Source organism: Eurytemora carolleeae, unplaced genomic scaffold, assembly GCF_000591075.1.
Source record: "Eurytemora carolleeae unplaced genomic scaffold, Eaff_2.0 scaffold494, whole genome shotgun sequence".
NCBI classification, from domain to species: Eukaryota; Metazoa; Arthropoda; class Copepoda; order Calanoida; family Temoridae; genus Eurytemora; species Eurytemora carolleeae.
Window position 1 is genome coordinate 91,711 of NW_019396387.1, and position 24,066 is coordinate 115,776.

At 36.9% G+C, this 24,066-nt stretch overlaps 5 protein-coding genes across 10 annotated transcripts in view; all 5 read right to left on the bottom strand.

The window, feature by feature from the left end:
• Positions 1-8,106, bottom strand: part of LOC111702223 (serine/threonine-protein kinase ATR) — a 12,709-nt gene extending 4,603 nt beyond the window's left edge. For all 6 annotated transcript variants that reach the window (XR_002765379.1, XM_023473842.1, XM_023473839.1 and 3 more), the window contains exons 1-7: positions 7,397-8,106; positions 4,639-7,103; positions 2,835-4,561; positions 2,204-2,377; positions 1,474-1,566; positions 857-948; positions 340-458 (exon numbers count right to left, since the gene is read on the bottom strand). Coding sequence is in view for 5 of the 6 variants with exons in the window: in XM_023473842.1 (XP_023329610.1) it covers positions 340-458; positions 857-948; positions 1,474-1,566; positions 2,204-2,377; positions 2,835-4,561; positions 4,639-7,103; positions 7,397-8,067 (5,341 nt within the window). In the remaining variant the exon portion in view is untranslated. The remainder of the gene's footprint in view (positions 1-339; positions 459-856; positions 949-1,473; positions 1,567-2,203; positions 2,378-2,834; positions 4,562-4,638; positions 7,104-7,396) is intronic.
• An 896-nt stretch (positions 8,107-9,002) lies between these two features.
• Positions 9,003-15,572, bottom strand: LOC111702240 (uncharacterized). Its single transcript, XM_023473870.1, has 7 exons — positions 15,434-15,572; positions 13,573-13,665; positions 12,496-12,584; positions 11,827-11,940; positions 10,159-11,508; positions 9,895-9,986; positions 9,003-9,382 (listed from the first exon to the last, which is right to left on the bottom strand). The coding sequence occupies exons 1-7, from the start codon at positions 15,560-15,562 to the stop codon at positions 9,018-9,020; spliced, it is 2,232 nt and encodes a 743-aa protein (XP_023329638.1). The 5' UTR covers positions 15,563-15,572; the 3' UTR covers positions 9,003-9,017.
• Position 15,573: 1 nt separating this feature from the next.
• On the bottom strand, positions 15,574-18,777 carry LOC111702242 (inhibitor of growth protein 1). The gene is made up of 3 exons (XM_023473872.1): positions 18,731-18,777; positions 17,505-17,648; positions 15,574-16,940 (listed from the first exon to the last, which is right to left on the bottom strand). Exons 2-3 carry the CDS (start codon positions 17,640-17,642, stop codon positions 16,230-16,232), a joined length of 849 nt encoding a protein of 282 aa, XP_023329640.1. The 5' UTR covers positions 17,643-17,648; positions 18,731-18,777; the 3' UTR covers positions 15,574-16,229.
• Positions 18,778-18,788: 11 nt separating this feature from the next.
• On the bottom strand, positions 18,789-20,364 carry LOC111702243 (chromobox protein homolog 1). Its single transcript, XM_023473873.1, has 3 exons — positions 20,164-20,364; positions 19,622-19,790; positions 18,789-19,151 (listed from the first exon to the last, which is right to left on the bottom strand). Exons 1-3 carry the CDS (start codon positions 20,320-20,322, stop codon positions 18,982-18,984), a joined length of 498 nt encoding a protein of 165 aa, XP_023329641.1. The 5' UTR covers positions 20,323-20,364; the 3' UTR covers positions 18,789-18,981.
• A 172-nt stretch (positions 20,365-20,536) lies between these two features.
• Positions 20,537-22,880, bottom strand: LOC111702241 (TBC1 domain family member 15). The gene has a single exon (XM_023473871.1). It carries the CDS (start codon positions 22,701-22,703, stop codon positions 20,646-20,648), a length of 2,058 nt encoding a protein of 685 aa, XP_023329639.1. The 5' UTR covers positions 22,704-22,880; the 3' UTR covers positions 20,537-20,645.
• Between the last annotated feature and the right edge of the window lie 1,186 nt (positions 22,881-24,066).

The window sequence follows — 24,066 nt, forward strand, 5'->3', positions numbered from 1 at the left end:
CTTAACGGGGGGTTCAGGTTCCCTAAATATACAAACACAAGTAAAGAAAAAACGTGGAACTTACGACAATAATAGTTCAATCAGAACTAAGTGAACAGCTAAAATATAATAATAATCATTTATGTTGAAAACGTATACGATAAACACAGAATCAACAATTACAATTTCCCCCGTTGATTATCAAATTTTAGGGGTGGGGGGGGGGGAGGAATTTTTTACTTTTTACTGGTTTTCTGATCTTCAAAATTATTTCCATTAAATTAAAATGTGACGAAAAAATGTCAAAATTTTTTTTAGTTAAGAATTTTTAGAAAATAACTTTCATCAAGGAGCACACACCTTTCCGCTTCCTATCCGTAGTTACACATCCGTCCAGTCTATCCTGGACTCGGGCTAGAGCTTCCTTACCGGGCTTATTCCCATCATCACCACCAACCTCCTTCTTCTTACTCTTATCTCTGAAATATTCAATTACCAGCAAATCAAATTCAATTGAATCAAAATCAAATCAAATTAAAATCAAATCAGATCAGAGCTTGAAACTCTTGTATTGGACACCTATCATGCCGATCGCTAAATCTCTGTATCCACTGTGGACACTTTTAAGTTTCTTCTTAATCCTCTCTTTTGGATATCCTTGCTGGATTCCCAGGAATGCTATGAGAGTTCTCTCATTGATCGAGCGCAAAATTTCAAAATTTCTCGGCGTCTGATTGCTGCTCGGTTTCTACAATCGACGCAGCATTGATCTCCATATCCACAATTCTACAGTTTTTAGCTCAGATCTGATCTGATCAAATCAAATCAATTCAAAATTTTAATAACTTTTTTTCTTCTTCAATTCTTCCGAAGTTACCTTATGGTCCAATCGACTAGAGGATCGAATATAAAAGGACGAAGAACAGACATTAGAAGATCCTTCTGGTCTCTCATCATTCTCAGGGTAACCTAAAACAACATAATCAAATCAAATCAAATCAAATCAAATCAAATCAAATCAAATCAAATCAAATCAAATCAAATCAAATCAAATCAAATCAAATCAAATCAAATCAAATCAAGTGGAGAAAGGTCTTATAACTTGTAGACGGTATGATTCTTTATATTTTTTTTACGATCTTTTTATGTATTTCTAAACCGGTTGAAAAATAAAGATAAAATTTGTTTTAAACCATGAAGAGAGGGGTGGGGTGGGTCAAAGAGAGAGTATGTTTGACCAAAGATAATATTGCCCCTTAAATTCTGACCCAAAGGTCGAAAATAATAAATGAAGATAAGTAGTTCAACTGCTTCTCTAATCTCTACCTTAGCTGAAACTGCAATAGAGAAGTGTTCAGCTACTTTATGCTGAAATAAAAGTAAACATTCTTTTACTCATATTTCTTCCATGGTCTGAGCACTATTTTTATTCGACCCTACTATTGCCCTAAATCCCTTAACATAAAATCACCGACTATGAGCCCCATAGCTCACCTCGCATGATATTCTGAAAGGTCCTTCTGTTCCCAAGGGTCCAAATCCATCCACTATATTGTTGGTTAGTCGGAAAGGAACTATCTCTGGAACCTAGTTTTATCATGAAAACACAAACAAACAAAAGCAAGAATAACGCGAAATTATTGCCATCGTCGTTTCCAAAAAGAGAGGATTAAGAAGAAAATGAAAAGTGTGTCCATTGGATACACAGATTAAGTATCAGGATTAAGGATATCTCATTCTAAAGTTTTCAGCTCTGGACAAACATTTTTCAGTCATACAAGCTAAAAATTAAAAAACCGTTAGCGATATTTCTCATTAAAGCGAAGCAGAAGTCATTCTTTTGCATTATGGTTATCACATATAGTTTAGTAAATGAATGAATGGATTTTAACACAACCCGAATAAAATATCGTTAAATATACGATTTATATCTACTCATTTCGATACAGGAGATAATCCAAGCAAGAAGTGATAAAAACTGTACATGATAGAATAATGAATTGAATCATGAAAGATGAATAAATTGATAAATCATAAATGATCAGCTAATTCCATTGATCTTTAAATTGATAATTTTAAGTTCAGTCCAAGAAAAACTCTTTTATTTGTTCCATTCATTAATTGCATACTTAAAGAATGAATTCAAGTCAAAATAAAAAGAATAATTCAATTTATCAGAACATTTGTGGATTATTTGAATCATTGAATTTTTAAAATAAATTACCGCGTATGTCTCGCTGATATTAAACAAGCTATTCATGTCGACATGAAACGTCTGTCCTGTAGTTGTATCCACGTTTATGTTCTCCAGATGTCTATCTCCCAGACCCAGGATGTATCCCATCATAGACATAACGGCCGTTGTCCGGGTGAAGGCAAGCCGAGCCGCAAACCACGCCTTTATAACAACATTCGATAATTAATAATTACTTAAGGATAAAATTGTGGATTTTGATAGTTAGTTAAGTAGGAAAAAGAAACATCGAATAGAAATAAAGAAGTACTGAACCATTCACATTTTTATTGAAGTTCATCGAAAAACCCTTTAATTTTTGGCAAGTAATCCCTTAACGGGTTAAAATTTTAAAAAGTTTATTGAATATTAGGATTTTAAAGAAGTTTTAGGAGATATCTAGGAGTTTCAGGTTATAAATTAAATGGAATTTAAAATGGATTTTTTTACTCTAAACCTTAATATGAGGGCATAACAAGATACCATATGCAATTCACAATAATGCAATTTAATCTTTTGAACATTGAAACCAGACTTTATTGTAATAAAGTTGTATTCTAAAGGTTTTAATGAAACTGTTGCGCCAATTGATATTACTGAAAATTCCCTTATAAAGCTGTACCTGGGGATCCGGGAAGGTTCTAACAAACCATTCTCTGAACACTGAAGGACTACTATGGTTTCCCTTCATGTCATTAATGCACTTCCTCAGTCCCTCGATCTTCTTCTCTACACTATCCTCATTCTTCGGCATATGTTGTCTTTGAATTTTCTGGACCGACACTCCTCGCTCTTTCAGCAGGGTTATAATGATATGTCTTAATCCCTTTAGATTGCTCACCCATTCAATCAATCCGTTGGTTTCATTTGTTGGGACAACCATGTATGTTCTCATCTTTAATCCTCGTTTCCTTGTCTCTGGTTCCTTTCTAAACATTCTGTTTAACAGGTTTCCAAAGTCCATGAGCCTGCAGTCGCGTCTCAGATCGTCCTTCGGTTTGGCCAGGAAGGAGTAACGTTTCCCGTCAGAACCCCGGAGTGTGATCTTCTTGGGTTTGATGAGGGAAATCATGACCTGAATATCGTCTTCTATTCCAACAATGGTGACCACACCGTCCGGGTACGGGTTGTGCGTCTCCAGGTCCGCTTCAGAAGTGGGAGAAGTTACAACCATGTTCCGTTCTATCGGAAGAATAATGGATGAGAATCCTTTACTCCGGAAGAGTGCAGGTAGGGACGGGACAAGTTCACGACAGGATGTGTGCAAAACACCTTGAGTAGTCTTTACATCACATAAATCATCAATCTTCTCTGAGAACAATATGGCGTCGGTCAAAAACTTCGAGAGATCGCTCCGAACCCTTTTGACCTCGGCAAACACTTCCTGACACCTAGACTTACGGGTCGGATCTCTGTTTTTACTCACACAAACCAAGTGCCAAAATGCCTGCTGGGGAAATGCCAGAACAACTTTTACCATCAAAGACTTGAGAACGTTGTAGGTTTCATTGTTTGAATGGCAGATACGAGATACAATTTGTGGAAATGCAGTGAGAAAATAATATGTTGGCATTTTACTAATAGTGTTCTGGATCGTTCTGTTCAGCTTGCTTAGCTGTTTAGTCGCATGATCAACCACTGCTATGGTTAAAGTATCCCTGCTCTTCGCTACTATCGCTTCCTGAATGGTAGCCGCGAAGTCGAGCCATATTGAAAGAAGGCGCGGCATACATTCATCAAGAAAAGTCGGTCCGTAACGAAGTGATCGCAAGTAGGTTAGAGCTGCATGTGTAACGATTTCGGATTGATTTATCATCTGCTCTGACGTCATCTTCATAGACTTCTTGTCCATAAACTTGGCTTGATAGTAAAATATTTCATCGCTTGTTCTAACGATTTCTTTAGCATGCTCAAAGTGGGTTCGAACAGCTTCCTGACCAACACTTGCTGCTTCCTCAACATATCTAGCCAGGAGAAGCTTCCCACTTGCACACAATTCCCGTAACCCCGGTCCTTTTCTGTCAAGATTTGTCAGGGATACTTGAAGGTCTTTGTCATCTTTGGAAGAAAGCTTTTCCAGCGCATTCATAACATCAGGAAATGCATCATTTAGTCCTTTCTTTAGCGCAGAGATGGCTTCAGTCTTATTTCCTCTCTCCCACTTGAGTTTAGCAGATTCTAAAAATATTTGCGGATTTTCATACTTCTCCGCCTCTAGTAGAAAACTGTAGGACTCCTGCAGCTGCCCAGCCTTCCTTGCTATCTTGGCAGAGCGAAGCCAGCATTCACCAATCTCAGTCTTAACCCTTTCCCGTACCATGGCTTCTGTTGGCTTACATCTGCTATAGACTGAAACAAAACATCATTTCATACATAGATATTAAAATCTATGATGTTTTTGAAAAGGATCAATTAAAATATCCTACCTGCATTAAATATTCCACGTCTCAGTCTAAGAATTGGCTCCATATTGGTCCATGAGACCTGAGTATAGTTCAACCTGGCCTCTAGATCCTCCAGTAGAGAGCACAACCTGGAGTACAGAACCTCGTTATCTCCAGGTTTATTCAGGAGAAGGGTTTCCGTAATATTCTGAACCTCCTGAAGCATTCCTAACCGTCCAATGTAAAGATAACTTTTCTTGTAAGCACTTTGCTCCGAGCTAACTGCAGAGAGTGTTTTCAGAATATCCTTCCTAGCTGAGTGAGACTCCTGGAGAAAGAGAAATTTATCCATCTTGTATGCGGATAGTATAACCTTACTCAGGTTCATCTCCCAGGAAGGCTCCGGAGAAAACTCCTCCTTTGTAAACTCGTTGAGCTCTTGCCACTCCCCCAGCTGCCAGGCCGCCTCCGCCTGAAACGGAGCAAGGTACTTGGATAAACTCTTATCCTTGGCAATGAGTCCTGCAGCAAGACTAGCAGCTGCTGAGGGTTTATCAGTATACAGATAACACTGAATTAAACCAGTATAACCAACGTTCTCAGCTCTACGCTGACGTTCAAAGCAGCAAAGCGCATCCTGAAAGTTTCCAATTGCCTGGTTGTACAGAATCTGATTCTCCAAGGTTGGCTCTTCACGACGAACAGCAGCAACTCCAACTACGAGATCAGGCTCTTGCAAGCAGGCGAACAGCTTCTGCATGGCGTTGAGCTGGTGCTCGCTGTACTCCTGGTTCACAAAGGTACGGTCTAGATAGAAAGCAGATCTATGATATGCTCCAGTATAGAAGGATAGGTTTGCTAAACCTTCGTCAGGTATTCGGTTTATGAAGGATAAAACTGCTTGATAATGTTTATCCTTTGTAGCCTTCAGGATATCTTCAGTTCTCAGCTGATTATCAGATTTACCAAGGGAACTGATGGACAAGTTGTACTTGGCTCTCAACCATGATCGTAAATGATCAAGGATACTAAACAGAGTTTGAGCAACAAGCTTATCCGTGTTTTCTTCCACAAACCTGTCCTGTCCATCGTCTTGGGAAGCATCTCCGTCTTCGGGAAGGATAGCGTTCACCTCCTTGACGAGGATCTCTATCTCCTCATCACCAGCTCCACAGATCACCGACACTACAATATGAGGCAGGAGAAACTCCGCAGTTCGCACATCTTTCTTCAGTGCTGGGAGGCAGGAGGAGAAAATATCCTTGATCTTCGGATCATAAATATGTTCTATCAGACACTGAGTTAAGTTAACCAACCAATCTTTGTAGTTTCTCCCCAAGGTTGAACCATAGACCGGAGTGTTTATTTTTTGTTGAGGTTTCGGGGTATGAACATACATGGATCTTAATAAAGGAGAAACAATCTCTCGGGCAGAGTCAGAGAGACGTTTCATCACGTCCGCAGCAAACATATTTTTCTCTTTTCCATTGATCTGATATATCTTGAGAACTTGCTGGATAGAAAACATGCAGTTGTCCACTATAAAAGGTTCTCTTGAGCTCTGGCATGCTCGAACCAGCTCCATTATCAATCTCACACAAAAGTCCGCACTGTTCACGTCCAACAGAAAATTCTGAATCTCAACCGAGTTTGCAGAAGTATCCGGAGCAATCTCAATCCTACCAGGATCCAGAGCACCAATCCGTCCTATACAATCTGCAGAGACATATCTTAGATCTTCGTCTGGTTCATGGGAAGACATTCCGTTCATCAGTTTCTGAACCAACTCTGACACAACGGAGTCAGTTTGATCAGTCCGGAGCAATAACCCTTGAAGAGCTCCCATATTCACGTCTAGAAGGTTTCTCAGTGTGTTAAGAGTCTGATGTCTGACCTCAACAGCTTCATGATCTATATTCTTGAGAATACCAATAAGGATATTTCTGAATTCAACCTTCGCACCTCGAACTTGAACCACGATCTCCTTTAGGTCCGCTATATCCGGGAGTAGAACCATATAAGACGAAAGATCCTTAAACTTCTTCCTGTTCTCGACAAGAAGATACCGGAAGAGAGGAACAATCTTCTCTTTATCTAGGGTTACATGATAAGCCAACCCAACCAACACCTGCGGAAGAATTACTTCAAGGTCATTAAGCTCAATATTCCGGACAAATGCGTTCCACAGAGATACGGAGACAGTGTTAAATGAAGCTGATTTTCTGGACAGGTTTCCAGAGATCTTAAGACAAGCCAGGAGCGAGTGTTTAACAGGGGAGAGATGATCTGAACCAAGGAAACTACAGAGCTCGGAGAGAGACGCGAGTATATCTAGTTTCGTCTTTACAGACGTTCCTTCGTTGTTAAGTTTAGTAAGGAAAAAGGAGAGAGCAGCCATTAGATTGTGAGAAAGATATTCCTTTACGACATTTTGATCTCCAGTCCCTTTATTCTTAAACATCTCGTCTGCTCGAGCACAGTCCCTTAGGGCATGTGTCACCTTCTCTCTAGTATAAATAAAATGGGTCAATTGAAAAGAAGAAAAAAAGAATAATTTTGTGTTTTTAACACTGTTTCTTTATTACAACTACGTCAAAACATTCAAGAACATATAAAAAATAGCAGATATTACCAAGCGGTTTTGTAAACTGATGAAAATATTTGTGTTTTTTTTTGCTACCAAAACATTTTCCAAATTAAGGGCTTAGACTATTTGACCCTGAAACATGTGGAATGGGTTTTTCGTAAGATAAGAAGAATTTTAAGTTGTGAATCTAAAATGTAAATCAATAAGGTTTACCTATCATAGCTGAGAACACAGAGAAGTTCTTCTATAACCTTGAGCCTATATGATGTAATCAGAACCTTGAGTTCTATCCCCGTCTCTTTCTTCATATACCGCATACACGCTGCTAACGTATCCTTATCACTGTTGATCACAAGATGGGCGTACATCTTGGGAAAATATTCATTTATCAGAGCTTTAGGTCTCATCCGCTTCAATCCGGCCAGGGTTACCAACGGAGCCTTCAAATCCTTAATGGCTGATAGATAGAACACGGTCGGGAGAATATGATGAAGGTTCAGGATCACAAAACTATCCTTCTCCTCAACAGGTACAAGTAAATCAAGATACATGAGAATGACTTCAGGTTCCTCACTCCGAGAACAAATCTTCTCCGCCACCCAGTGAAGGACGAATGTTTTCTCCTTTCTAAGTTGGTCTTGGAGTACGGTTAGACTGTAGATAAACGAGGTTTTGTGTGTGTGTAAGCTAAAGAATAGAGAGAGAAGTTTTTTAAGAACCTCCCGCTGACTATTCAACGGAAGAACGCACTGTTGTATAGAGACGAGGGTTGGGATATATGTGTTCCAGTCCTCGTCCCTGCTCGGGTTCATCCCTAGGAGTCTGCTGATAATGTTGGAGCTAACCTGGTCCCTACCCTCTAGGGTACTGCACTCACACTCCATCAGGAATCTGATCTTGTTAGAGAATACCCATCTAAATAAATAAACCAATATCAATCAAAAGAATTAAAACAGAATTAACAAAAAGTAAAAAGGTTATAAATGTATATATAATCTTTTATGAATTAAAGAATTCAGCAAATAAACAAATGAATGAAGGGATATATGAGAGGATGAGAGGATGAATGAGAGGATGATTAAAAAAATTAATCATTGAATAAATAAAAGATTGATGAATGATGAATGAATAAATGAATGAATGAATAAATAAATGATGAATCAATAAATGAATGATGAATCAATAAATAAATGTTGAATGAATAAATGAAAAACGAAAGAAAAAATGAATGAATAAATGAATAAATGACTAAATGAACAAATGAATGAATGAATGAATGAATGAATAAATGAATAAATGAATAAATGAATAAATGAATAAATGAATAAATGAATAAATGAATAAATGAATAAATGAAAAATGTTTTAAATGTTTGGTCTTAATTTAAATTTACCAATTTTATTGTAATGTTCCAAGCTTTTATGAAAAAACTCAAAATGATCCTGCAAATGAATATTGTTGCAGAACAATGGGAGATTAAGGAGAAAAAGTCTAAACTTCTCTTCAACTCTTCCCATCTCTAGAAAGGTATAGAAAATCATAATTGGAGATAAAGACCCCTACTTTTCCCAGATGCTCAAAAAATAACAAAATTTCTGGGATTGTACACGTTAAACACATTTTTGCATTTAAACGTTTGACCGAAAGTGGAGTTTTGCTAAATATGTTTGATTTCAAAACTGAATCAAGAATCAGCTTGTATTGCACGTGCACTTCAGTTAGAATATGCCACCTAAAGGGCAGTTAGCTGCGACTTAAAAATCCTAAGGCCGAATTTTAAGAATTTAAACCACGTCGCTGAACCGCCAAAAACCGGTTCCAATTGAGCGACGGTTCAAATCTCGAAACAATTAAAATAGAATAATAACCCACCTATAAGCTTGAAGAGAGGCTGAATAGAATTAAACTCGACATTCCCTCCTTTATATTTAATTTGACCATGACACTTTCTACATACGGGGGTTAGTCCGGGTTCTTCGGATACATCCTTCTCCGAGATATCTTCTCCGCTGCTATCCATCCGGGAGAAACCATCTCCTCTGCTATCCGTTCCGGAGATATCCATCTCTGAGCAATCTTTCCTGGAGAACTCGTCCTTCTCCTTGATCTCATCCTTGACTCCAGTTAGCTCAAGTTCTACTCCTCTAGCTAGACTACACACGAGCAGTCCTGAATACCTGGAGATCTCCTCAGTAAACACTAAAAATAACAAATAAAAATAATGTTGAAAAATAATAATGAAGTTTCAGAAAGTTTAAAGATGGATATTTATACAGTATACATATAAAGCAGTAATCTCTGTTTGTCTGTTTGTTTATTTGTAAGTCCGATCATTACTCAAGAACCCCAGGACCAATTTGCCTTAAATTTTGATTTAAGAACTCGGTAGAACCAGAGGACTGTTCTTAGTTTGGTTTAAAGATTCTAAATAAAGTTAGTTTCCAGGCAAAGCTGGGTTTAAAAGCTATTACTAAAAATTATACTCCCACCCCTAAGCTGAACGAAAATTAAACATTTGCTCTACTTTTTAATACTTCAAACTGAGAAATTCATTTTTTTCCATAACATAACATAACATAACATAAAAAAACCACACACACAAATTATATATCTCTGGCTTTATAAAAGAGTACTAGCACGAGTAGCAAGAGTCCAATCAAAATTAAAATATTTTACTTTTTAATTCTGATTCCCGTCGTGATGAAGCTTACTTTTGTTTGTTTGTTTATTGAGACGAGAGATGACATCCAGAGCCAATGCAGTACAGGTGGTTCCCAGGATACAAACAAGGTTCGGTACACATCTTGGATACAAAAAGTAAATATAATATTCGTCTTGAAATTGCCTAAACAAATTGTAAGGGAGGGAGTGAAGGGTAGGGGTCATGTTAAAGCTTAGGATTGATTTTGATTTGAACCCGTCCGTGTTAAGCAAATGGATCAGGTTAGACAAAGGTTGGTTTTATTCTCTCCTACCTGACAACATACTCAGGAGTTTTACTGAGAGCCTGCTTGAAGACCTGAAGTCTCCATTTAGGTGCTACATCTTTAGGCAGTAGGGAGAGATAATATAAACCCTGATACTGATAAACCATCCGTCCTTCTCCCGGGTTCAGTCCTGGTTTCACTGCGGTCAGAACGGATAGAGATTTTCCAAGTTTTAAGTCTAGCTGAGCTAATTCCGAGGTGTAGGGAAGAGCAAGAATCCCGGCAAGTAAGTGAAGACTGGGAATTATCTCTGAATAGTTCTTGCAAGCGTTAAGAAGCAGGATCAGATAGTTTATAAGATTAAAATAGTCCTGGAATAAGGACGGTTCTGGTCCAGTCTCCAGACAACTGTAAAGAAGGGAGACTATACTTGATACTGTGGCCGGATCCAGGACAAGGTAAGATAAACCCGGCCATTTCTCCTTGCATCTTAAAAGTAGGACGGTTCCAGCTTTCAGAATTATATTACAAGTGGATAGACAGGATTCAAGGTTCAGGTCACGATGGAGAAGATCTCTTAAAAACTCGAGACTATCTAACCAAGATTTACTGAGAAGAAAATTAAATCTTGGTTCCTCAAAATCCTCATGCTTCCGTTTCTCACTTCGAGACGGGATTTGTGTAAAACAGTTCATTTCTCTCCAGGAGAAACTGATCAAAGGTTTCTCATCCTGCAAGTTGAGACCACATCGGAGAATAGATATTGTCTCTCCTTCTCCCAGCTCTTCGGAGTCGTCCAAGAATGATATCAGAAACTGGAAAAGAATGTTTCGTTTGTCAACCTCTAATTTTTGAAACCAATCAGTGTCAATGAATGATAGAACGGATTGATAAACTGTGCTCCGGAGTAAGATTGTCAAGGAAGAGTTAGATTCCAATCCAACCCAGTTTTCCAGGAACTGAAACATAGCGCTAGAAATTCTGAAGATCTGAGGCTCGGTTAAAGTCATCAGTTTTTCACAGTCATGGAGCAACTGGAATGTCTTAAGAACCAGTTTAGTCTCCATCGAAACCAGTTTCAGGTTGGTCTCCCTCGGATTGAAGATTGAGGATATGAGCTGTAAAGCTTGAGTTTTCAGTTCAACATCACTTAAACTCATCTGGATCAGACAAAACTTTCGTATTGTAAGTTCATGTCTTCGTATACAAGCCGAGATCAGCTGTATATTCTTCAGTAGGATTCGGTTCAAGGAGAAGAGAAGTCTCCGGGTTGAGTCCTGTATCCGGGTTGAGACAAGTCTAACACTATTGGAGAAGATAGAATCCTCAGGTTCCTGATCCTCTAAAATCCTACATTTATCCTCCTTTATAAACCGTCCCAACTTATCCATTTCCTTTCTACATTAAAAGCTTGAGTTTAATAAGTTTTTAATTAGGCATTTCTAAGAAATGTACTTTCCATATTTTCCAAAAACATTTTTCCAAAAACATTATTGAGTAATATTTTTCAAATTAAATTTTTCTAATAACATTTTTCCAATGACATTTTTCCAGTCTTTTCAATAACAATTTTTAAAATGACATTTTGCAATAACAAATACGATAACATTTTGCAATAACAAATACGATAACATTTTGCAATAACAAACACGATGACATATTCCAAATGATTTTTTCAAAAAATTGTAAATAAAAAAACTCCTAAATTTAGCTTTCCTAGTTACAATCTCTGCAAGGACGGAGGGAGAATCTTCACTCTTCTCCATCCTTCGCATGATGATACTCAGACAAAGCGTAAATCGGAGTAATTCTTCCATAAAATATTTCCATCTAAAATAAATAAATTAATTATTCTACATTGATAACCAGAAAACAATGGAATATGAAGACGAGATTATTGCAATAATACTAATATGTAAGTTAATTTTGTTTTAAAGCAAATAGTTTTACAATACGCTTATTAAATCACTTGTTGAGTGAAATGGGTCTGTTTACACTTCACACTTGCGGTGTATCATGATCATTGGACTTTCAAGCTATATATTGATTCTAAAAGTCGTCTTCCTTTTTTTAGAGTTTTCTGGTTATCGCTATACTGTCTCTTCATAGTTCAAAAAATAACATACTTTAAAAAAAAACCGGAACTAAAAACCATAAAATCTACCAATTAGGGTTTCCAGCGAACGAAAAATTGCGAATTTTCGCGAACATTTTCTTTCGTGTTTCGCGAAATTGAATTTTGCGAAAGAAAGCAAAAACGATGTAGAATTTCGTGAAAAAATTTTACGGACGGAATGGGAAAACATGCGAAATTTTTGCAGAAAGATTTCACCAATTTTCTGGAGACCCTACTACCGATACATTAAAAAAATTGAAAATGTTCACCTCTTTTTGTCATGGGTTCGTAGGGTTTCAAACATAATAGTTTGTAGAGCATATATCTCAGTATCCCACTCGGAGTATTCAGGGTTACTCTAAACAAGAAAATTCGAGAGACATTTTTTTTTAAGGGACTGCCAACGTTATTTCAAGTGCTGCTCAACTTAAACAGTCCTATACCCAATTCACAATGGCACCATTGTCTGAGGAAAAGTTACGAAAATGTTATTGTTATAATTGTGATTTCTTAATAAAAATTACTTGAGAGTTATGAAGCGGAGTCAAAGAAAGAAATCGTCAGAATTTAACACGTTTTAAAATAGAAAAACTGGATTGGGCTGGTTAAATCCTCTACATCAAAACATAAAAAAGAAAATCAAACCCAAAATCTTTATTCAGTTGCCTGACTCCTTCCGAAGAGAGCGGACCTATGTTATGCGGTCCCAGAATTACAGCCTAGAGGAAAGGCTGTGTTTAGTTACACATCTCATATCCCACAGGGGAAGCAAGGAATGTACAAGCCATGCACAACGATACCGGTTTTTAACTTAACCAGCTGTGAGGACTGGACTGCTATGGAAGATTCCTCTCAAGAGAGCTTCAGGGCTTACAACTTCCCATTTTCCATAATGGGGTGCAGTTAAGGGTTTCCTGACTACCCCTTAACTACTGTTTGGAAATCTCAAAATATTTTCATCTGATATCATATAAATATTTTAAATATTGTAAAATAAATATTAAAGTTATAAAATACATTGTATATTGGCTCAATATCAGAATCCTTTAACTAAGTTCATTACAAATGAATTGAGAATAAAATATTTCCAGACTTCTATTTTTCTGACACTAGACCTATGAACTCAACAATCTGAATATTTCCGATAAAAGGTATTAATTGATTGGTGTGAGGATTGGACTACGACGTGCATTTGGGGGGGCAAGGCAAGGAGTTGTGATAGATAGAAAAATAAGAGAAACAAATAAGATTGAACTTAGGCGAGCGAGGGAGAAGTATATTAGCTCTTAATGAGTACGTTTTGAACTCCTTCCCTGAATTCAATAGTTCCCGGAACCGAATTGAACCTGAAACTGAAGAGTTTGACAGAGAACATAAGAACTAAAAGCTCTGGTTCTCTGTTTCGTCTCTGGTGGCTCCTCCAGGCACGGATTCTCAGCCTGAATAAATTCATAAGTTATAAAATAAAAATATATCCAATCAAAAAAACCGTTTCGAACATTTTAAGATATAAAATCAGGGGTGCATATTTTCCTTAAAAAGTCCCCCCCTTTAAGGAAACTACTTATTTTGCCCAGAAGTTATATAAAGTTTTCCGGAGCGACAAATTTTTTCGCGGAATTGGCGAAAACAAATTATTTTTTTTTCATATGTATCAAAAGAATGAAAAAACTTGTCTTTTGTTTTCCCATTTTCATTTTATTTTCCCAATTCATCGACAATCATTTCACCCCGGGGGGAGGGGGGGTGTAATTCTGAAAAACATCCACCCCTGTATAGCACCAAGTTCTAAAATTGTTCAGAAGAACTGAAAACTTGCATCAAACTCAAATTTTTTAATCATCATATCTTTTTTTTAACGCTTTGCGTTTATTACTTTAAATGTCTGTTAAAGAATTTATTTTAAAAAAACGAGGAAAGGCGAATTTTTTGTCTCTTTATTTCTCTTTATCTCTATATTTGTCTCCAATAACAAAAACTACTTAGTTACAGAGTTGGATTAAATGGATTGGTCAGGTATTTGGTTTATGTTTGAAGATGATAATTACAGAGTTGGATTAAATGGATTGGTCAGGTATTTGGTTTATGGTTGAAGATGCTAATTACAGAGTTGGATTAAATGGATTGGTCAGGTATTTGGTTTATGTTTGAAGATGCTAGTTACAGAGTTGGATTAAATGGATTGTTCAGGCATTTGGTTTATGTTTGAAGATGCTAGTTAGTAATTATACTTTCTAATTATTAGAGATTTTTCAGCAATTTATTTAATCTAGAATTTAAAATGGTTTATTTATCTTCAGTTGTTAATTCTTCCCTAAAATACTTCCATCTAAAATTAATTAATATTAACAAATTGTCGCTGGATTATTCATAGTTTCTTAAATACTATTGTAAAAATGTAAAACAGCTAGTCAAGACCTGTAAAACCGAATAGAACTGATATGAGACACAACTACAAAAAAAACCATTGATAAAAAGTCCACTATTACAAGCTTTACACTATATTAATATATTCCTAGCATTTAAAGGGTCTGTTCACATAATTTCAAGTGCCTCCTCCATGTCCGATTGACGATAGTACCCTTAACAGTTTTGACGGGTCAAGAATGAATCTTGATATTTCTTTAGAAAATAGTCTTTTCAATTGTGACGGTTATCGCGCTAGAAACAAATGATGGAAGTTGTCAGAATTAAACACCATCAAGCTAGGAAAACGAGGATATTTTCTAAATCGTTGATCAAAGGGTACGGTTGTTAATCTGATGATATGCCCCTCTTTAACTTCAAAGTACAATCCCTTATTGTTCACTGATATTTCGGGGCTGTATTTTTTTCAGAATTACACCTGGGGGGGGGGGTAATGATTCTTGATGAATTGAAGAGACAAACTGACACATCAAAGACAAGTTTTTCATTCTTTTTACCCGAAAAATATAATAATTTCCCTGAACAATAACTTAATTTTTCAAATTCAGCGAAACCCCTCTAAAAAAACATATATAACTTATGGGGAAAATAAATGAATTTCTAAAAAGGGGGAGGGAGGAATTATTTTTAAAAAAATATACAACCGAGATGGTTTTTACTTAATAATCTTAGACATTTGACATAGCACTGATAACGAACAATATTAGTTTCTTCTAAACAAAAACAAGGTCAACCCTTTCAAAGTTCCAGGACGAAGTCACCCTTCCTATCAATGATTACCAGGATCGGTGGAAAGGATTGGATCATCCGTCCGACAAGAACGAAACATGATACACGTTCCTCCCTCTCCGTCCTGTCCAGATGGTTGAATATATCCTTAATCTGCTCCCAGCATCTGTTCTTATCCATTCTTCATCAAATCTGAAAGTTTATGTAAGGAATCTTTCCATTTGGAGAAATGAATTAACATGCAATTCTCTAGCCTTCCTTTTACTCTGCCCAAATAGGACAGAACTTAAACTTTTGATTTAAAATGCAATGTTTAATATTTATGCACCCAAAAAACATGTTTTAAATCGTGAAACTGCATTTTAAGATATCAAAATGAATTGCTTATATTAATTTGATATTTGGTGATATATCAAATTGTAAATCATCAATAAATACTATTAGTAAATCATACATTGGAAAGTTCTGTAATAGAAACCAACTCTCACAGAAAACAAACCAAGAGGGGGGGGGGGGGGGGAAGGCTGAACATCTAACTCATTAAATTTTAAAGAACACTGTTGTTCATTGTTAATGACCCTTTTCTGATGAGTATTACTAAATTACGATGATAACTTATACATTTAAACCCATTTCATCACAATTTGACATTTTTATTAAAAACTTCTTAAATCCTGTGTAGTTCATGTTAATTGTAACTGGCATTACAGGAACATTAAAACCAAGGAACACTTCAGGTACAATTTTAACTGACTTTATTTATACATGCAACCTTCAAACAATACTTCTTTAAATTCAACAAATTGTCCGTCAAAGTTGGAAAAAAAGAAATTTTTTCTTCACCGTTTTATTTTAGTTTATCCTCCTTCTCCTTATTAAATCTCTCGAGCTCCTTGAGAAACTGTGCTTTAGGTTTCATCACGGTTGGTTTCTCTCCCCTACACTTAGGACAGAACCATTTTCCTTTTGGTTTACCACTTAACTGAACACAGTTGAAATGAAACCATTCGATCGGACATAGATCGTTGTCACACCCGATCATCTCACCGTAAGAGACCTGATCGCAGAGACAATATGTCGGCTCATCAGGATCGATATCGATGTTCTTTAACTCTGGCGGGGAGGCGGATCTTTCTCGCTCAACCTTCCGCCCAGCTCCTCGCTTCTTGTGAGAGTTAGAAGGCAAGGGTGGAGCGATCATTTTCTTCACCTTTTTACCGCCAGGAGTGCTTATTTTTATATTTGTACTTTCCTCAACCTTCTCCTCCTCCTTCACTTTTTTTCTCTTCACGCCCTTCTCACTCTTCTCCTCCTTCACCTTCCCCTTCTCCTCCTCCTCCCCCCGTCCAAAGTCCAAGTTCTGACTATCATGGTCTAATTGTCTAGTTTTATTCTCAATAATGTCCGTCATGCCTTGAACTAGTTGGATCTTATCATCTCCTATATCCTGGGATGCTATGAGGGGAAGGAGCATCTTGTTAAGAAGACGCTTCTGTGCTACAGGATCTTTAGTATCTTCAAACTGTTCCACCAGACTATCCAACTCAGATAGAACATCCTGCATTATCATCATTATATAAATGGTTGGAAATAAATGTTATTAGTTGAATATATAAATGATTACGAAATTCTTAATATACCAGACGCAGCTTTTTAAAATGGTCGGAAAAAAAAAACGGTTAAGGGCAGAAAATTTAAAATAATCATTCTTTTCAAGTGCTGACTTGTGTTCAAAGAAATGTTAACAAGAAATAGAAATTATTGTTTTTTTTTCAGTGCCAAAAAAAGTTTAGAACAGTTTCCTATAATCAGTGCTAGGGATCTATATTCCATGACATATTGATCTAGATCTGCATTCGGATCCGGATCGTTCTTGTAAAAAAAAGATCCAGATCCAGTTTACTTTTTATTAGAAAAAATAAAAAATTCAGAATTTCTTCTTTTTTTTTTTTATTTGGTTGTTAGAGGAAGTGTATAGCCAACACTTGAGATATGTGTGCTTAAGAGTTAAAAAGTTTTTTTTTAATGTTTTATGGTTTTATATTCTATCGTACAGTAGAAAACCGTTAGAGGCGTTTAGATTACATGACCCATCCGCAACTAGTAACTATGATTACTAAACCTGCTGTTGTCGCATATCCAGCTCCCTGAGCCTGGTGTGAATCCTCTGTATATCATCAGGGACATTCTCCACGTAGTCCAAGTAGTCCTCGACGAAGGTTGCGGAGTACAATGCTTCAACAGCTGCCTGGTTCTGCATCTTTACCTAGATAAAAGAAATTAGATAAAATATCATTATAGTTTGTGGATCTAATTTTAACCTTTACTAGCTGAAGGGCCCGGCGTTGCCCGTGGAAACAAATTTTTATAAAAATATTTAAATTTCTTTTAATCTATTTTTTTAGTCTAACCCATGTGTGTCCACAAAAAATTTCAGCCCAATCAGTCCATCCGATTGTCCGGCTATAGGCAACATATATATATACGAATGTCTTGTTTTATTATATAGATTAAATATCCTGTGAAGAATGTCGTCTGTGGAAAATCAGAAAATTTTTCGTTGAACCAATGAGAGAATATAAGTATTAATATAAATTACAAATACCAAATATCAAGCAGATTCTGCTTATAATTCAAGTGCCCACTGGGGATATCAAGATCAAACGATCGGGATTATCGGTATCCAACACATAAAGCTCTTGGTATCTATTAAAACAAATTACCCCCCCCCCCCCACATTCTTTCAATCAAATCATATCAAGTTTCAAATCAAATCAAATGCATGGGAATAATTTGGAATAACCAACCAGCTAATTTTTTCGCTTTTTAAGTGTTTCCTAAACTTTAACCTTGAACTCACTTTCCCCAATATATTTGAATCATATTGGGAGGAAAAATATTTTTTTTTTTAGAAGGGATTTGATATTTTAACAAATTGTATTGCAATTAATGCAATCAAATTAGTAATAAAACTTGGATATACTATGAGATCTTTTATATACCCTTTATGTTTTACCAAAGTCATTTAGTCAATTGGTATATAAATTTCGAATAGGGGGGCCGGGGTAGCAGAAATGTAACTGCATTGATCCCCTAGATAATTTTCTTACACTCAAAATTTTTCCACAGGATGAGACTTGATTGAACGGAATATTTTGATACGTTTTCTTGCATTCAGTGTTCCATGCAGACCAAAAATGGATTATTTCTGTGTTTAACCATATAGTAAACCATCAAGAAGAAACCAAAAATTAAGCTTCAAATTGTCATATTTTTAGAGTTTTGGGTCGTCTTTACAGTCTCATCCTTTGATGGGTAACCCTATATATCTTATTTTTAATGGATCACCTAGTGTTTTAATCTCTTCCAGAACGAACTAAGATGTCTGATAGTGATATTTAAAATTGTATTTGTACCGAAATTTTGAAGATTTGCATAATCGTCATGTTCACAACTAATTTTGAACACGTTCTAAAAAATGTTTCAACTTAAAAAAAATATTTCTATATATACAAAATGAGAATTAAAATATTATCTCTTTATGAAAAGTCGGTATTATGAAATATTGTTTGAAGGAAAACTAGTCCTGTCCCCGTCCTTTACTCGTCTTCGTCCTGTCCTGATGTGTGCCAGGTCAGCCTCTCCTCGTAGAACTTGATCACGGTCTGAGGACACTTCACGTTGGCCTCCCTGGCCGGTACGAGGTCGGCCTCGTCACTGCTCTTCCACTTGATCAGGAACATCAGCTCTCCGGAGGAATCTGTGGCGCCTAGTATAATAACAGGAATCAAATTTAATTAATTGTAAGAAGTAGTTAAACCACAAAGATTAAGTTGAACCAATTCTCTTCTGAATTGGTTTATGTTTAAAAGAGGTGGTGGGTCATTTTTATTGAAAATGTATATAAAAGTTTTCAGTTAAGTTTTGTTTAAGTTAGCAGAAAAAAACTTTAAAATTTATATTTTGTATTTTCAATAAAGTGTTTAATAAAGTCTACTTAAAAGGAGTGACTGGCTAGACATTGTATATGAGCCGAGAGTGCAGTATTTGAAGAAATAATTTTTTAGTATTCATCTAAGGAATCTGAGACCTTTAAGACGTTTAAACGGTATATAATTGCAGAGAAAGAGCGGATATTTGATCTCAAGCATTCTCCCGGTTTGTTCATTTCGGAGGATACACTTAAAGAATCCTTAAGACTTTAAAAACTTAAAATTAAAAACTTTAGTGTCCACTGACCAATAATTCTCTCTGGATCAAGACCTCTGTCAAATCCTCTAGCTCTCTCCCCTTCCTTCCTCTTTGCCTTTGGTTCTCCCCCAGCGATCTTCCTCTTCTCTGGCTTCTTCGAGTTCTTTGTTCTGGCAACCTCGAAGGCCTCTATAAGCTCCGGACAGTCCAAATTTTCCTGAAATTTTTTTTTAAAATTGTTGATTTTCAAAATTTATTGAAAATGGTATATTGTTGAAGGCTAGTTTTTTTAATTTTGATCATCCTTAAACATTTCATGTGGTCATGTGAGGTCCCACACACAATTTTGGCACGATTGGTTCAGCCGTTTTGACGTTTATTGGATATAAACAGACGAACAAAGAATATATTTAGATATTCCTAGATTCGATTTCAATATTCATTTATACAATGTGGTTAATTGTCCCATAATCAGATTTTGAAATATTTTAATTTTTAACAATATTTTTAAGTGAAAAAATTAAGTATTCATGAAAAAAAATTAATTTTTTAAATTTAAATCCAAATTTTATTTAATTTTTTTATTTCACCTTTGGTTCCCATGTGTTGTCATCGTCTCCGAATCCTCTCCACTTGAGTAAATATTCAATCTTTCCGTTCTTTCCAATTCTTTTATCCAGAACCTTCTCCACTGAGAACTCCTCCTCTACGACGGGCTCCCCGGCAACAGCTGCAACAGGCTCAGTCATTTTATAGATAAATGTGAATAAGTCTGAAAATATTGAATTTTTAACTCGACAAATTATTAAATCACAGATGTCTCATATTATTATAAAATATCAATGTCATTTTTTATGTTATGTAAAGATGTATAACACAAGCGGAAAAACTTCTATAAATGAATAATATAGCAATTATTTATATAGTAAATTGAGTTATGTATACCAAGTACATTAATGCAAATAAAGTTGTTCAAAATGTATATCCCAGAAAACAAACAAATAAATAATATAATGCGAATTTTTTTAACTTAAACAAATCTTAAATCTATATGAAATCCGATGATAAAGCGCTAGTAATAACTATTAGAGAGAGCTTCCTCAAACCTATTTTCATCGGCCTCAGAAAGAACCTCGACGCTGGAACTGTTGTTAAGAGAGTCTGTTCCGTTGCTAGATTCTGTCGTGCATCTTTCTCTTTCAAGCAGTTTCCCTGTTATAGGGACCGGGAGACTTTTCAGCTTTCCATTCACAAGAGTTAACTTATCACAACTTAGATTCTCAGGTTCGATTCCAAACACATCCAACACAGCGTTAGGTGCATCAGGATCATCTTTCAACATATTGTAGATTCCCTCAGCTTTTCCGAGTATTTGATCCAGGTTTATCCGGTGTGACATATCGTTCACGTGTTTCAGTATCTCCGTGAACCCGTACATGTTCTCGACTATAGAACTCTTCTCCGAGTCTAACAATGCTACACAGATAAGAAGATGGAAATTCTTACAAGGTTTACTTGTCCAAAGAACCTCCCATAAACGCATTGTGTCCGAGTAGTTGAACTCTCTCTTGAACCAGATGAGGAGCCAACGGAAACAGAAGAACAGGTTTCCAGACTCCTTCGACTCCAGGTAGTTATAGAAGCATATGTCTACATACTTCAATATCACAGTCAGCTGAGCGAGTTGATTCTTCATTCCACCCTGATCAAATTCAAAATTGGTTGCTACCTTCTCCATGAACCCGACAAAGCACCAGAAGGCATCAACCTCATTCTTCATCACATACAGCAGGGGAGAGAGCAGATCACTCATCCCCTGAACGTATCCTAAGTCGAAATTGTACATCACGTAGGTCATTAGAATCTCATGCAGCAGTTGAACATTTGGGTTTCGATCGTTGGCGTAGAAAGGATGAGTTCTATCCGTCCGACCGATATCCTTTTCTATTTGAGTTTTCCGTTCCCTAAAACCAGTAAACCTATTCTGCTGATCATCTGACATGGACTTCCATTGGAGTTTCATCCGATAGTACTCTTCAACTCTTGTCCTCCGGTTGATTTCTCTAATTTCATGAGTGTGATGCCATTTGTAGAATCCCAAAAGATATTTCCAAACATCAGAACGAATATTGTCCTCAACGCCTCCTCGGGATATTTTGTTGAGAAGGGATGAAACGTCTTCAACAATTCCGTCCTCGTTTATATGCAGCTCCCAGTCCAGTTGACAGACAGGAGAACCACGGTTTCGGACATCAATACACTTCAGCAAAGATATTGCGTTATTCACAAGCTGCCAATTGTCTCCGCCGTCCTCTCCATGGCATTCTAGACTCCCCCCGACACCTTCAGATTGAAGCAGTTCAGCCATCTCAGCCTCAGGACGGTATTCCTTCTCCAGAGGACTAAAGAGAAGTCTATCTGCAACTTTGCTCAGGATTGTTAAACCAGCAGTGTATGGATCCTTGTGAATTTCTCCAATAGTTCTCCATACCGTCTCTCGGTTTGGACGGTCAAAAAGGTTGAGCTCACTGAGAGATTGGTCCAATGCTGCAGTCCTTTTATCCGATAGCAAGTAAAGATCACTATCAGTAGCCGACCGACGTACTGCCATTTGACGGTTTATTGTTCTAATAAAACTATCTGAACTTTCTTCCACGAACAAAAGCGTATTGTGCGTAGTTCCGTCTCTCATCAGTAATGTTACTGCGTTTCCATCATCGACCAGTCTGTAGGATCTAACCTCATTTAACTCAGCCGTCAAACGAAGGTTAGCGTCACTAGATCTGTTAATTGATGTATTCCTTTTAAACTTGACAGAATCCTTGCTAGGGGTTTGAACCTGGTCCGCAATAACTGCCCATTCAGTAGAATCTGGAGGACTTCCAACAATAAACTGTTCTGGAAGTTTTGCGGATTTCTCTGTCTCCCATTTTGTAACTTCCTCTTTCTGAACATCATCCTTCTTCTCCCACGTGATGAAGACGCCGTGCTTAGTATCTATAACGGAGAGAAGACCGTAGTGTAAACCATTATCCTTTGCTGTCTGGAGTAGGATACCATCCTGCTCATACAATATAGTCCCTTTAATCTCAAATTCACGAAACTCTCGGGATCCCGGATTTCCATTCATAGTTACAATTCTAAATAACCTCTAGCTAGCTACACACACAAATATTGAATTTGTCCTGCTGAAAAATCTTTTTTCTTGAATTGTCCGTCAGGCACATTTCTCTGTCCGGCGTTAAATCAAAATTTCGGTATAATCCGCTTTACTTGAATCTGAAATATTAATAATATTTACTACAAATATGTAAAAAGTATTATAAACAAATTTTAGATCTGATAAAATCTAATGCACGTTAGAAAGATCTTATTCCTATTCAATTATGAAATTTCAACAAACAAGAAATTTTAGAGATGAGTCCTTTCTTTTGGTCTGTCCTAAAGAACGATTTTTGGACCCCCCCCCCCCTATCAGTTTTTTACATGACCTAGATTTTTAACTATTTTAACAAAAAAAAAATTTATTTTAGGTTAGACCAATTTACGGGCCGAGCGCTAATACTAGGACAGGCTAGGGGCCGAGCGCTGCGGCCAGGACATGCGTTCAACTGTCCCAGTATACGATTTTTGGACCCCCCAGCCCCCCCTCATATCAATTTTGTACATGACCATTTATTTTTCAGCAAATTTATTATTATTTATTTTTTTGTTATATAGGATTAGGTTAGGTTAAGATACTTTCTGGGCCGAGCGCTGCGGCTAGGATGGGCTAGGGGGCCGAGCGCTGCGGCCACACTTTCTGGGCCGAGCGCTGCGGCTAGGATGGGCAAGGGGGCCGAGCGCTGCGGCCGCGGGTTAGGTTAAGTTAAGACACTTCCTGTCAGACCCATGTACAAAATTCGTATACTAGGAAATTACCCAAAATTAGTATATATTTAGGAATAGGTTAAGACACTTTCTAGACCAAGCGCTGCGGCTAGGGGGCCGAACGCCGCGGCTAGGAAATGCTAGAGGGCCAAGCGCCGCGGCTAGGACAGGATAGGGGGCCGGACGCTGCGGCCACATGACCAATGACACCCATGATGTACAAAAGAGATAGGAGGGGGGGGGGGGGTCCAAAAATCGTTCTTAATAGGAAATTACCCGTTCTTTCACAGCTTATTGCATCATAAATTATCATTTGACGTTGAAAATTAAATTTTTCAGAGAAAATTGCACAAAAAATTTCAGTAACATTCCATGGAGATAAAAATTACATCAGAATTACTTAACTGTATGATAAAATTTTACTATTGCACGTTATTGCGCCATTCGGTTCCTTCAACATAAATCTTATAATTTAAAACGTTTACATAGAATTCAATTAAAATGTCTCTATTTCAATAATACAAAGTTGTTTTCTGAATAATATTTTAATTCTTTTCTACAGAATCTGTAAAATCGTTTCTTTTTCTTTTCAGTTGCTTTGCTTGTCCCCGCTCACCCCTACT

Bases quoted from the DNA above. Each gene is read 5' to 3' on its own strand.
- LOC111702240 (XM_023473870.1), bottom strand. From the start codon at position 15,562: ATGGATAAGAACAGATGCTGGGAGCAGATTAAGGATATATTCAACCAT. The intron at 13,666-15,433 runs GTAATCATTGAT...GAATTTATTCAG, and splicing joins AATCCTTTCCACCGATCCTG to GCTGAGAATCCGTGCCTGGA. The intron at 9,383-9,894 runs GTAAGCTTCATC...TGTTATTTTTAG, and splicing joins CAATAAACAAACAAACAAAA to TGTTTACTGAGGAGATCTCC.
- LOC111702242 (XM_023473872.1), bottom strand. From the start codon at position 17,642: ATGCAGAACCAGGCAGCTGTTGAAGCATTGTACTCCGCAACCTTCGTC. The intron at 16,941-17,504 runs GTTTAGTAATCA...ATGATAATGCAG, and splicing joins TGGATATGCGACAACAGCAG to GATGTTCTATCTGAGTTGGA.
- LOC111702243 (XM_023473873.1), bottom strand. From the start codon at position 20,322: ATGACTGAGCCTGTTGCAGCTGTTGCCGGGGAGCCCGTCGTAGAGGAG. The intron at 19,791-20,163 runs GTGAAATAAAAA...AAAAAATTTCAG, and splicing joins ACAACACATGGGAACCAAAG to GAAAATTTGGACTGTCCGGA. The intron at 19,152-19,621 runs GTCAGTGGACAC...TTATTATACTAG, and splicing joins TGATCCAGAGAGAATTATTG to GCGCCACAGATTCCTCCGGA.
- LOC111702241 (XM_023473871.1), bottom strand. From the start codon at position 22,703: ATGAATGGAAATCCGGGATCCCGAGAGTTTCGTGAATTTGAGATTAAA.